A 15,196-nucleotide genomic window follows, 5' to 3' on the forward strand; every position below is an offset into this window, starting at 1 on the left:
ATAAAATTTTGCAAAAATTTTCTATTGAGATAAAATTTTGACAACATTTTCTATAGTAATAAAATTTTGACAAAATTTTCTATAGAAATAAAATTTTGACAAAATTTTCTATAGAAATAGAATTTTGACAAAATTTTCTGTAGAAATAAAATGTTGACAAAATTTTCTATAGAAATACAAATTTGACAAATTTTGACAAAATTTCCTAAAGAAATAAAATTTTGACAAAATTTCCTCTAGAAATAAAATTTTGAGAAATTTTTCAATTGAAATAAAATTTTGGCATTTGTTGTTGTAGAAATATAAATGTGACAAAATTTTCTATAGAAATAAAATTTTGACAAAATTTTCTATAGAAATAGAATTTTGACAACATTTTCTGTAGAAATAAAGTGTTGACAAGATTTTCTATAGAAATAAAAATTTGACAAATTTTGACAAAATTTCCTAAAGAATTAAAATTTTGACAAAATTTCCTATAGAAATAAAATTTTGAGAATTTTTTCAATAGAAATAAAATTTTGGCAAATTTTGTTATAGAAATATAAATTTGACAGAATTTTCCATAGAAATAAAATGTTGATTCTCTATGGAAATAAAGTTTTGACAAAATTTTCTATAAAATTAAAATTTTGACAAAATTTTCTATAGAAGTAAAATTATGACAAATTTCCAATGGAAGAAAAAAAAATTGACAAAAAAATCTATAGAATTAAGATTTTGACAAAATTTTCTATAGAAATAAAATTTTGACAAAATTTTCAATAGAAATAAAATTTTGACAAAATTTTCGATTGAAATAAAATTTTGACAAAATTTTTTACAGAAATAAAATCGTGACAAAATTTTCTATAGAAGTAAAATTTTGACAAACTTTCTAAGAAATACAAAATTGACAAAATTTTCTACAGAAATAAAATCATGACAAAATTTTCTATAGAAATAAAATTTTGAAAAAATTTTGTCAAAATGTCCTATAGAAATAAAATTTAGACAAAATTTTCTATTGAAATAAAATTTAGACAAATTTTTCTATAGAAATAAAATTGCGACAAAATTTTCTATACAAATATGGGCCCAAATGTTCACCATGACCCAGAATATATACATTATGAAATCTGATGCCAATATTTTGATGCGTTACAAACGGAATGACATAGTTAGTAGCTAGTTTGAATATGTAATAGGGATGCCACTGCACAAAAAAAAACAAAAAATTCTCAAGATTTGTTTAATAAATCTTAATGACGGCTTACACATTGCTGATTTATTCACATAACACATTAATTTTATTAATTTTAATATTCTGTGAAATTAAAAAATCGCCCAATTACTAAATTGAATTCATCAAAAAATGCTACATTCATTTTCTCATGATGTATTGTTGCATAGGTGGTAACTTCGTCAGGCGACATACATTGATTAATGAAGCGGGTTTTACCGGGTAGACAGCTACAATGACCCTTAGACGTACAAGAGCCACCATCACATTGCTGGTAGGATTTCAAATGTCCGTCGATTAGAGCACAGCCACAAACATTCGGTGCTATACATTTGCCATAGAAACCGCAACTTCTGCAAAAAAAAACACACAGTAATAATAAATCTATAAGCAAAATCGATATTTGCCAAGCGTTACATGTTAACATATACTGGCTAGAAATTTCAAGAGATAAATTAAATCAATTGAAATTAATCAGATAATCTTTCAGCTCTAAGATTTGAAAATTTAATAGTTCTTTAAATATGTATAAATATCCTTTGGACGAACAATATTTTGATTGAGGTAACTATTGCATCTATATTGCATCTTAAGGTTCGAAAAGTGAAATACTACCCAAGTTTAAAAGTAAAGAGCAATGGATTAGTTTTCTGCTTTCGACTGGTTTTTCAGACCAAATTTTTGATTTCGAATATTGTTTTCTTTTATTTTGAATTTAGCAAATATGCTTACCGCTCACATACAGCATCACATCTGGGACCATTACGTTTATATCCATTGAAACATCGACATACACCTGGCTCTTTGCAAACTCCATTGTCACAATCATCACCACAGTCCGGCAAACATGATGTTGTATTCTCATCATATTTATAACCTTGATTGCAAATGCACTTATCTTTGGAAGTGTGAAAACCATTATCGCAACGTCTGGAAAGATAAATTTCGTTGGTAAATGAAAAATATATATTTTTTCCATTCATAAATAGTCCTCTATAAACATTTGAATAAGTCATTATATGTGAAACTCTAATGGCCAGTTCTCATTCTCCGATTAATATTTAACCGGATGTTAGTCCACCAGTTAGAAAAATGTTTGTATGTGATCGACTGTTTTATCGACACGACAAATAATAACAAGATATTGAGAAATCGGCCTTAAGTTATTTAAATACATCCCGCATATGTGCAAAAAATACTGCCTATTGTTAACTTGAGTTTAACGGTCCGAAATATATGTTATTGCATCCACACATACTATTTTCCCCAACATCAGTTTATTATCATACCTATACGTATTCTTTCAGTGTAAAAATCTTACCACCAATTCTGTTCATATACTTACTATGGTCACTGTGGCGTATCAATAAAATTCTCAATCAAAAACCCAAAGTCAACAACTCCGCACAGTGCCCGACTCCATATCAAGGAATTTTCACCGCCATTTCAAAATTAACACCGAAAAGTCACCGATGTCATATCAACGAATCGTCAACGACAATCTCAAATCCAATTTATCGATTCTGAACCACGGTTGCCACTTGAGTCGAAAATAGTCTATCAAAATTTGGAGAAAATTGTAACAAAAAATTATGTGAAAATTTTATTTCTATAGAAAATTTTATTTTTTTTTTTAAATTTGGTTAAATTTTATTTCTATAGAAAATCTTGTCAAATTTTTATTCCTATAGAAAATTTTGTTAAAAATTTAATTCTGTAGAAAATTTTATAAAAATGTTATATTTATATTTTTTTTCCAAATTTTATTTCTATATAACAAAATTTTGTCAAAATTTTATTTCTATAGAAAATTTTGTCAAAATTCTATTCCTATAGAAAATTTTGTCAAAATTTTATTTCTATAGAAAATTTTGTCAAAATTTTATTTCTATAGAAAATTTTGTCAAAATTTTAATTCTATAGAAAATTTTGTCAAAATTTACACACAATCGGTCTTCCTCAAAATTTTTTTTCTATCGAAAATTTTATACTTCTAAAGAAACTTTTGTCAAAACTTTATTTCTATAGAAAGTTTTGTCAAAATTTTATAAAGAAATATTTTGCCAAAATCCTATAGCAAATTTTTTCAAAATTTTATATTTCTATAGAAAATTTTGTCAAAACTTTATATTTCCATAGAAAAATGTGCCAAAATTTTATTTCTATACACAATTTTGTCAACAATTAATTTACATAGAAAATTTTGTCAAAATCCTATTTCTGTAGAAAATTTTGTCAAATTTGTATTTCTATAAAAAAAGTTGTCAAAATTTTATTTCTATAGAAAATTTTTTAAAAATTTAATATTTATAAAAAATTTTGTCAAAATTTTATTTCTATAGAAAATTTTATAAAAATTTTATTTCTATAGAAAATTTTATAAAAATTTTATTTTTATAAAAATTTTGTCAACATTTTATTTCTATAGAAAATTTTGTCAAAATTGACACACAATCGGCCTTCCTCAAAATTTTGTTTCTATCGAAAATTTTATACTTCAAAGAAACTTTTGTCAAAACTTTATTTCTGTAGAAAATTTTGTTAAAATTTTATTTCTATACAAAATTTTTTCAAAATTTTATTGCTATAGATAATTTAGTCAAAATTGTATATATAAATATTTTGCCAAAATCCTCTATTTCTATAGCAAATTTTGTCAAAATTTTATATTTCTATAGAAAAGTTTGTCAAAACTTATATTTCTATAGAAAATTATCCCAAAATTTTTTTCTATACACAATTTTGTCAACATTTAATTTATATAGAAAATTTTGTCAAAATCCCATTTCTGTAGAAAATTTTGTCAAATTTGTATTTCTATAGCAAATTTTGTCAAAATTTTATTTCTATAGAAAATTTTTAAAAATTTTATTTCTATAGAAAAATTTTTAAAAATTTTATTTCTATAGAAAATTTTGCCAAAATTTTATTTCTATAGAACATTTTGTCAACATTTTATTTCTATAGAAAATTTTGCCAAACTTTTATTTCTATAGAAAATGTTGTCAAAATTTGATTTATATAGAAAATTTTGTCAAAATTTTATATAGAAATATTTTACTAAGATTCTCTATTTGTATAGCAAATTTTTTCTAAATTTTATATTCCTATAGAAAATTTTGTCAAATTTTTATATTTCTGTTGAAAATTTTATCACATTTGCATTTGTCAAAATTTTATTTCTATAGAAAATTTTGTCAAAATTTTATTTCTATAGAAAATTTTGTTAAAATTTTATTTCTATAGAAAATTTTGTTAAAATTTTATTTCTATAGAAAATTTTGTCAAAATTTTATTTCTATAGAAAATTTTGTCAAAATTTTATATTTCTATAGAACATTTTATCAAAACTTTATATTTCTATAGAAAATTATGCCAAAATTTTATTTATATACACAATTTTGTCAACATTTAATTTATATAGAAAATTTTGTCAAAATCCTATTTCTGTAGAAAATGTTGTCAAATTTGTATTTCTATAGAATATTTTGTCAAAATTTTATTTCTATAGAAAATTTTATAAAAATTTTATATTTATAAAAATTTTGTCAAAATACTATTTCTGTAGAAAATGTTGTAAAAATTTTATTTCTATAGAAAATTTTCTCAAAATTTTATTTCTATAGAAAATTTTCTCAAAATTTTATTTCTATAGAGAGTGTTGTCAAGATGTTATTTCTACAGAAATGGTTGGTCAAAATTGTATTGCTATAGAAAATTTTGTCAAAATTTTATTGCTATAGAAAATTTTGTCAAAATTTTATTGCTAAAGCTAAAAATTGTAAAAATTTTATATTTCTAGAAAATTTTGCTAAAATCCCATATTTCTATAGACAATTGTGTCAAAATTTTATATTTCTGTAGAAAATTTGTGAAGTTTATCATAGGTTATGAGGAATATTTTGGAGTTTGGTCGAAACATGGATTGAACCCATGACCCTTTGCATGCAAATAACGTTCCACCAGGTTCAAAGTCTTATGAATCATCTCCTGCATTGTTTATCAAAGAAATATACTCACAGAAATCCTGGATAAACACAAACTGTTCCATTGCCCTTCTTCTCATAATCCTTGAAACATTCGCATTGATTGGGACCCACACAATGACCGTGACCACAATCAGGTATACATATCGGTTGACAGCCAAGATGGGTCAATCTATGATCTGGCGATAGACTATAACCCTCGGCACAAACACACTTGTTAGGTTCGTCACATACCTCATGACGTCCACATCCAAGCTCACAAATAGGTTCACAATATTTTTTCGTAGGATCCAACATATAACCTTGGTCACATACACAAGTTCCATTTAAATAGCACTTGCCATTGGGACATCCCAAAGGGCAGGTGGGAACACAATCTTTGCGATGATTTAGAATAAATTCATCAAAACATTGGCATACTCCACCATCTAGGCAGAAACCATTCATCAGACACTTATTGCCACAATCGGGAACACATTTACTCCAATCATAAATGTAGCGCTTATAGCCGGGACAACAGACATCAAGTTCATTGTAGTAGATATTTCCAGAGGTACTATTTCCCTGAATTGGCATGTCTTTTTCGGTTTGAAAAAACACAGCACTGCAAGGGAAACGTAAACAAAAAAATGAGTTTTTGATCAAACGCTGGCTGGCGTTGTTTCCTCAAACTTACGGAACTTCAATTTTACATTTTGGTGGATTGAAACCCCTTCGCGGCAATGACAAACCCGGCGGTCTTATAAAAGGCTGTTTTGTTGTGGTCGTCGTTGTAAATCTTCCAGTGACTTTATCCGTTCCCTGAATGCAGTGGAATGTGGTGGCACATACAAAAACAAGTGATAAGATTATATTGATTAGGCTGCCGTAGCATTGTAAACGTCGACTTCCCATTATAAAATCAGCATCTGTGTGCCTGGGGCTATACGGAGGAGGAAGACCGATTGTGTGTCAGTTGGGTAAGGTCCAGAGAATAACTGAAGATTATCGATTGTATGGACCTCAAAAACATAATCACAGCATTATTTGGTTCGTCATTTGAGATAAGAGAAATTCCATGAGGAAGACACAAGACTTTGGGGAGAAATGAGTTGAAATGTTTACAATGCTCTAATGCTCTAAAAGTGTACGTACTATTCAGATCATTAAACTCTAAGTGAGATTAGAGATGTGAAAGTGAGGGAAATATGGCTCACTTGCTACCGATGGAACAGCTTTCTTCATGTGGCAACAACTCGCTCTTAAGTCCACTCACAATGTGACATGCCCAAACACATGTACAATCACGAACCAAAAATCTTTAGACCCTGCAAACAGGTAGTTTCTCCATGAAAGAGAGAACCTTCATAAATGTTCTTATCTAATTAGTGCCCCGTTCGATAGCAAATGTCCCATTAAGTGTCATAGGGGGAGCCACCGTGGTGCAATGGCTAGAATGCCCGTCTTGTCCACAAAGGTTTTTGGGTTTAATTCCAGATAGAAATAAGAGCCGATGTAGCCCATCTTTGAGTCTGACCTGAAAACAACACCAATTGAGAAAAATCTTAAGCCGGGCGGGGACGAGCCAATTTTGACCAAATTTGGTACATATTGCTAAAATGTAACTTGTACTCTTTTTGCAAAAATTCAAGTTAATCGGAGTGAAATTATGACTTCCGGTGGTCATACGAATCAAAATATTAATTACATTTTTTTAAATAACGAAATTTTAATTAAAATTAATCCTATGACTACCGATGTCCACTTAGGAGGACATTGGAAAACGACACCAAACTCTATTTCCCCACTTAATTTCGATTTATTTCTCGATGCTTTTTGGATGCAGATGCTTTAATCTATATAAGCTATAAATATTTTCTCTATTGGTGCACACTAAAATGCATTATTATAAACTTCTTTAAAAATAAACGAAAAATACGAAATTCTGAGACAATTTTTCTACTGTATGTCTCTAGTAAATGAACATTTATACAAAAACTATAGCTGATATATTGCTGATATACCGGGTTCTTTTTTGAAACATATTATAGGCCAAATAGCGTAAGGCCATTTCCGTAAGGCCATTTGGTCACAATTCAAGAATCAAGTTTTCAGAACTAACTCATATAGCGATTGAAGTAATTGGGGTAGGTCATCAAAAATGCAATTTTTGACCTACATGCTGTTAGTACAAGCAAAAACAGAAGCAAAATTAAAGTTTTTTAACATTAGGTTTATTTCGGCAGTGAAACGGTTAAGTTTATAATCTTTGTTTTTTACTAAATATACGACACACATCTTTGAATCTTGCATCCATCTGTTAAAGTCGTATGTATTTGAATAAAGGCAAATTGTCCTTAAAGTAAAGAAACACAAATTTGATTTAAAGAAATCGTCATTAAATTAACCGAAATATTGAATCTTTCGATTTAAAGTTTTTTGGATTAGAAAACAATATTTTCTTTTCTTTTTTTCTTTGAAGTATCCCTTATAAAACTGAATTTTTTTTTTGTACCTAAAGAGCTTTATACAACACGAAAAGAGAATGAAAATTGGATAGATGAGAGGTCGCTTGAAAGTGTCTTTATTTTAAAGAAGCCGCATCTTGGGCTCGGAATCAATACCAAAATCCTTAAGGGAAGGTCAACATCTTTAGATCTTTGTGTTGAGAGTAGCACAGTCCAAACGTAGTTCCACATTGCAGTGTAACCACTTAGAGTAGCTGAAGCTATCTTCAGCATTATCATTACACCACGGTGGTTCCAATTTAACGAAAAAAATTCTCCTTTATTTTGAGATAAACATCCGATCATACATATCAATGATCCATCGCCATTCTATCCCAAAAAAAATTTCTACCAAAATTGACCAAAATCCTAAACAACTATAGCTCTAGAGAAAATTTTGGCAAAATTTTATTTCTATGGAAATTCTTTTTCTATAGAAAACGTTGTCAATTTTTTCTTTTTGAAAATTTTGTCAGAATTTTATTTCCATAGAAAATTTTGTCCGAATTTTATTTCCATAGAAAATTTTGCCAAATTTTTATTTATGTAGAATTTTTTTCAACGTTTTATTTCTATATAAAATTATGTTAAAATTTTTTTCTATACAAATTTTTGTCAGAATTTTATTTCTATAGAAAATTTTGCCAAAATTTTATTTATGTACATTTTTTTTCAACATTTTATTTCTATATAAAAATTTGTCAAAATTTTATTTCTATAGAAAATTTTGTCAAATTTTATTTCTATAGACAATTTTGTCAAAATTTTATTTTTTATAGAAAATTTTGTAAGAATTTTATTATTTTTTTAAATCCTGTCGAAATGTTGTTTCTATAGAAATTTTTGTAAATATTTTATTTCTATAGAAAATTTTGTAGAAATTTTATTGCTATAGAACATTGTCTAAAAATTTTGTTTTTATTTTCAAAAATTTTTCAACATTTTCTTTCTACATACATTTTAACATAATTCTATTAAACACTTTTGACAAAATTTTGTATTTCAGGCTCACTTAGACTATTCAGTCCATTGTGGTATCACATTGGTGAACTTCTCTCTTATCACTGAGGGCTGCCCGATTCTATGTTAAGCACAATGACAAGAGAACTCCGCGCCCGAACGACGTTCCATATTGCAGTGAAACCACTTAGGGAATCTTTAAAACACTCAAAAATGTCAGAAGCATTACTGAGGTGGGATAATTCATCGATGAAAAACTTTTTGTTTTGTGGTTGAAACTTTGAACCCACAACCCTGTGAATGCAAGGCGGGCATGCTATTTCTATTGAAACTTTTGTCAAAATTTTATTTCTTTAGAAAATTTTGTCAAAATTTTATTTCTATATAAAATTTCGTCAAATTTTGTTCTATAGAAAATTTTGTCAAAATTTTATTTCTATAGAAACTTTTGCCAAAATTTTATTTCTAAAGAAAATTTTGTCAAAATTTTATCTTGTACAAAATGCTGCCAACAATTTATTTCTGTAAAAAATTTGTCAACATTTTATTTTGATAGAAAATTTTGTCAAAATTTTATTTCTTTCGAAAAATGTGTCAAATTTTTATTTCTGTAGAAAATTTTGTCAAAATGTTGTTTCTATATAAAATGTTGTTAACATTTTATTTCTTTCGAAAATTTTGCCAACATTTTATTTCTATAGAAAATTTTGTCAAAATTTTATTTCTATAGAAATTTGTGAAAACTTTATTTCTGTAGAAAATTTTGTCAAAATTTTGATTCTATATAAAATTTTGTCAAAACTTTGTTTTTATATAAAACTTTGTCAACATTTTATTTATATTGCAAATTTTGTCAAAAATGTCTTTCATTCGAAAACCTAGGCAAAATAATTTTTCTTTCGAAAATTGTGTCAAAATTTTATTTCTATAGAAAATTTTGGCAACATTTTATTTCTATAGAAAATTTTGCCAATATTTTATTTCTATAGAAAATTTTGTCAAAATTTTATTTGTATAGAAAATTTTGTCAACATTTTATTTCTGTATAAAATTTTGTCAACATTTTATTTTTATAGAAAATTTTGCCGACATTTTATTTCTATAGAAAATTTTGTCAAAATTTTATTTTTATAGAAAAGTTTGTCAAAAATTTATTTCTATAGAAAATTTTGTCAACATTTTATTTCTGTTGAAAATTTTGTCAAAATTTTGTTTCTATATAAAATTTTGTCAAAACTTTTTTTCTATATAAAATTTTGTCAACATTTTATTTATATTGAACATTTTGTCAAAATTTTATTTCTTTAAAAAATTGTGTCAAAATTTTATTTCTATAGAAAATTTTGTCAAGATTTTATTTCTATATAAAATTTTGTCAACAGTTTATTTCTATAGAAAATTTTGCCAACATTTTATTTCTATAGAAAATTTAGTCAATGTTTTTTTCTATAAAAATTTTGTCAAAATTTTATTTCTGTAGAAAATTTTGTCAAAATTTTGTTTCTATATAAAATTTTGTCAAAATTTTGTTTCTATATAAAATTTTGTCAAAACTATGTTTCTATATAAAATTTTGTCAAAACTTTGTTTCTATATAAAATTTTGTCAACATTTTATTTATATTGAAAATTTTGTCAAAATTTTTTTTCTATAGATTTTTTCACAATTTATTTCTATAGATTTTTTCACAATTTATTACTACCCAGCAAAAAGTAGGTAACCTCATCTCATTACAATTGACATTACCAGGAGTAAAGCTGTCATTACACGTTGCAATACATTGCGGCGAATTATAATGACTAACATGTAATGACAAAAATAAATACTTCTCGGTAATTTTCGAATTGTTATTCTCAAATTTTTAGGCAGTAGTAGTTAACGAATTAATAAAATAGAATAAATGATGGTACCATTAGGTATAATTATTCACATAATCGAGCACTTACATAAAAAATCAAAAAGAATATGTAATGTAACGGTAATTCTGAATATTGTTCCGTTAAGAAATTTTTATCACAAATATTTCATAATAATTGTGTTTAATGACATTGTCATATTATGTTTTAAATAAATGCTTTCTTATACCTCATTCACATTACACTTCCAAAATGCGCTTAAACTAAATGTCAAATGCCATTTGCCTTATAAAAAAGAGACTTAAAATCCACTTTTAGTAGATTTTGAACCTTATGTGAATTGGCTATTGGATATATTATAACGTAATTCACGAATCCAACTCCCTTAAACAACCTACGTTTCTCTCTATTTTAAGTGTGAAATTAATTTGCATCTTATTTAGATTATTACAGCATCACTCGCCATATTTTGATCCATTGTAATCGGCGATAGAAATCAATATTTTCGAGATTTGGTTGCCTGAGACAATAAGTGGCTATTTTGCAAGCTTTGGTGTATCTACGAATAAGTCATTACATATTAGGTGATTATATGCTTTAAATGCACTACTTATTTTATGGCCGAAAGTATGCCTGGGGAGAAGTACTTTCCCTCTAGGACATGCGTATGTAAATGTAATCCGAAGCTATGCCAATTAATAAGTGGTTATTAATTTTTAAATAGGCTTACCTACAAGATTACCGGTAATGAGAGTTTTTGCTGGGTATTAAAATTTTCTTATTTTTGTAGAAATCTACCAACTGTGGCAAACGTGGATAGGATCGCATATCAACTTAGGGTGGCAAATATTTCTTTGTACACTCATCACTTACCAAAGCGTCATAAAATGTGGAATTTTCTTCTCTTCACTAAAATTTCACGAATCTGCCGAATTCTGAACTTGCCATAGCTTATTTTCCAAACAAAGTTATGCTCATCGAACAATCTTCGGAGCTATCCGATCTAATTCAATCGGAATGGTTCGTAGATCGTTTTATATATCAGTACCTCAACAATTCTCTAGCTTTAGCAAAACAATAGCAATTAGAGGTCAAGATTCGACATTGATTATGGCGAATAAAAACAAAGAACAAAACTATGAGAGTACAAACATTTGATTATTATTATACAAAGCACACAAATGTTTCAGTTTGATTTCAAACACTCTCCTCTAATGACATAAGAAAAAAAATAATAATGAATATTTTGCAAATAATTTTCTTAATTTTGTATACGAAAAGTGTCGTAAATGAACGTTTGTACAGTGATTACATTGATGATATCTCACAAGATGAAATTCGTATTAGGCCCTCACCAGAATGGCGACATCCCAATTTTCATAAGCCTGTTCCCAAAGAAAAAAGTAAACGAAAAAACAAACCAACTCATTTCTCTCCGGAGGGTTTATGTGTGAGGAATTACTATAAGAAGAAAGCGGCCGAAGAACTTAAAAATCCTCAGAAAGAATACAAACCCTATGGAAATCGTTGGCATGGACCCATCAAATATGGCGGTGAACAATTTAAGCCAAAACAGCAAAGCATTCGCAATACCAAGCATAGAGATATAACTGCTGTGGAGAGAAAGTTACATAAATGCTACAAATGGGTTAGGTAAGATCAAGTGTTATCGTATCTTACGTGGGCGGACGATAAGTACTAGTCTACACTACAGGAAGTAAATGAAAATTTACTCTTAACTCAGGTTGCCAAAGACATTTTACTATGGTTGCGAAATAATTTTTGTAATTCTTTAAATTACTCTTGCATAAGGTGGTGAGGTTAAGTTCTTCTTGGACCACCCACATTTTACAGGAAGGTGAGATATTGTATGTTATGTGCCAAAACAGATCCCTTGTGACTAATGGGTTGATGATAGATTCCTGGCCATTCCTTATAATTAACAGAGCTCAAGGGTATACCCACGTATAAGAGTGGTGCAATATGTACTTAGCCTTTAAAAGAGAACGATTTGAGCTATTTATTGTAGCCTCCAGCAAAGTATTGGGAGTATATAGGGTGGCTGGTATGTAAAGCAACAAAGTAAAGCTAGATATTTTTTTCTGTTATTGCTCAAAAGCAAAAAATATCGGAACTGAAAAACAATTTTACAATCAGTTTAGATTTGTTTGAATTGGCTATCGTTTGCATTAATCATGAGCTTCAAATGGCCAACGCTGTCTGAAAGTGGCTCTGAGCTATTTTGACTGCAAAATGGTTGATATGAAAATGGGCCCATAAAAATTAGCCCAAAAACGCAAATGAAACTGATAATCAATATAAGCGCCATGAAAATTAGCCCTAATAAAATGGAAGTGAAGCATGAATATCGACCCTAAAGCCATATCAGATCTCTTTTTCACTTTTTAATTTAAACGACTGTGTGAAAATGCACCCAAACTGACGGAAAATTAGCTATGTGTGACTGTTATGTCAGTAAATTGTGAGCTGTATTTTGTACTCACACTGAAAAAAAGCATGCCCGGTTCCAAAGATTTTGTCTTTAAAAAATTTGGTATTGATTCCGAGCCAAAGAAGCAGAGAATACAAGTAAGGATACTTTTAAGACACAATTCTCTTTTAAATTTGGGTTTTGTGTACTTGCTTCAAGGAAGCAAATTTTAATTTTTCGCTTTCTCAGCTTTTTTTCTTCATATGCTATCAAAGTCCTTTAAAAACGAGTTAACGACAACTTTATTTTCCAAGTTAAGACTCGACTTCCAGTAGAAATTATGCTATGTTTCAAGTAAAAAGCTTCTTTAAAATAAAGTGTTGAAAAACATGTCCTATATCTGAACGATTTTTTGCTTTGTAGTCAAGATGCAAAAGGACAACAAATTTAAAGACAATTTCATTAAATTTAAAGAATTTTTCTGAATTATTAAAGTCAAGTTGACCTTAGCCCAAACATTATTTCTTTCATGTTACGATACCCATTTTTAAGCCAAGTCACTTAATCATAAGGACAATACGACTTCATTGAAAAGTTTATCGACTTTTGGACAAGGAAAAAAACTTTATAATAGAGAAATGTGCCTTCTATGCTAAGCAAAATTTGCAATCGTATTTTAAGGACATGAAATCTTGGGCCTCAGGACATTATTTTTTTCAATGTATGCATGTCAAATTTGTTTGAAATAGGATCAGATTTAGATATAGATTTAGATATAGCTCCCATATATATATTTTTCCGATTTTTTCCAAAATACAAATGAGCTGCACTCTTGAATACCATCATGAATAACTTTATTTTTGAAAGCATTAGATCAAAATGCTTTAGGAAGCTTGTAAGTTGACCTTTAAATCTTTTTATATCCATTTCAATGAAAACCGCTTATTGAAATTTACAGTTTGAGGGAGTAACCCAACACCGAAAATTTCTTTGCCTACTTTCAGGCGCTTTTATGATATCTGAAGGACAGTATCTGATACAGTAGCCAGCAAAAACAATGCAAGTTGTTCCACAAAATTTTTTAAGAGCATCCACTTCCGATTAAGTTCTTTTCGACTTGTATTAGGAAATACAGTATATGGTGGTGTAATTCTAAAATTTGGACAATAAAATTAAAAATTTCGTCCCGCGAAGGATCGAAAGGAAACGCCATATATATCAAATGTTACTTTCTTTAATTAACAAACTTGAGGCCTATATACCTCAAGTTCGGCCAGACCGAATCTTATGTACCCTCCACCATGGATTGCGTAGAAGCTTCTACTAAGGACTGTCGTCCACAATCGAATTACTTGGGTTGAGGTAACACATGCCGATAGCAAGGTATTGTAAAACTTCTTAACACCGTCGTCTAAATTGTAAGTTAGTCCATATATATTAAACAAAAAAGGCCGATTAAATACGTATATAATTCAGTTTGACAAAATTTTCTATAAAAATAAAATTTTGACATAATTTTCTATAGAAATAAAAATTTGACTCAATTTTCTATAGAATTAAAATTTTGACGAAAATTTTCTATAGAAATAAAATCTTGACAAAACATTTCAATAGAAATAAAATTTTGACAAAATTTTCAATAGAAATAGAATTTTTCTAAATAAATAAAATTTTTACAAAATTTTCTATAGAAATACAATTTTGACAAAATTTTCTATAGAAATAAAATTTTGATAAAATTGTCTAGACAAATAAAATTTTGACAAAATTTTCGATAGAAATAAAATTTTGACAAAATTTTCTAGGGAAATAAAATTTTGGTAGATTATTTTTGGCTCGAGTGGCAACCATGATTATGAAACGATATGGACTGGATCGGCTATATATAACTATAGACCGATATGGATCAATTTTACCATAGTTGTTAGCGATCATATGGTAACACTACGTACCAAATTTCAACCGGATCGGATGAATTTTGCTCCTCCACGATGTTCCAGAGGTCAAATCTGGGGATCGGTTTATATGGGGGCTATATATAATTATGGACCGATATGCACCAATTTTTGCATTGTTGTTAGAGACCATATACTAAAACGACGTACCAAATTTCAACCGGATGGGATGAATTTTGCTCCTCCAAGAGGCTCCGGAGTTCAAATATGGGGATCGGTTTATGTGGGGGCTATGTATAATTATTGACAGATATGGACCAAATTTAGCATGGTTGTTAGAGACTATATACTAACGCCACG

The 15,196-nt window shown here is 28.2% G+C and overlaps 2 protein-coding genes across 3 annotated transcripts in view; one reads left to right on the plus strand and one right to left on the minus strand.

The window, feature by feature from the left end:
- The window catches only part of LOC142224551 (uncharacterized), a 50,981-nt gene that overhangs the window by 34,363 nt on the left and 1,422 nt on the right, over positions 1 to 15,196 (plus strand). The window contains exons 5-6 of the mRNA XM_075294334.1: positions 1,942 to 2,077; positions 11,715 to 12,163. Of these exons, the coding sequence (XP_075150449.1) occupies positions 1,942 to 2,077; positions 11,715 to 12,163 (585 nt within the window). The remainder of the gene's footprint in view (positions 1 to 1,941; positions 2,078 to 11,714; positions 12,164 to 15,196) is intronic.
- On the minus strand, positions 1,227 to 6,191 carry NimB4 (Nimrod B4). Of its 2 annotated transcripts, none has more exons than XM_075293953.1 (4): positions 5,885 to 6,191; positions 5,243 to 5,812; positions 1,955 to 2,152; positions 1,227 to 1,575 (listed from the first exon to the last, which is right to left on the minus strand). In XM_075293953.1, exons 1-4 carry the CDS (start codon positions 6,100 to 6,102, stop codon positions 1,299 to 1,301), a joined length of 1,263 nt encoding a protein of 420 aa, XP_075150068.1. In that variant the 5' UTR covers positions 6,103 to 6,191; the 3' UTR covers positions 1,227 to 1,298. The 2 variants fall into 2 exon arrangements, with proteins under 2 accessions (XP_075150068.1, XP_075150069.1); XM_075293954.1 differs by having other exon boundaries at positions 5,901 to 6,029.

This window comes from Haematobia irritans, chromosome 2, assembly GCF_050003625.1.
Source record: "Haematobia irritans isolate KBUSLIRL chromosome 2, ASM5000362v1, whole genome shotgun sequence".
Taxonomy (NCBI): Eukaryota; Metazoa; Arthropoda; class Insecta; order Diptera; family Muscidae; genus Haematobia; species Haematobia irritans.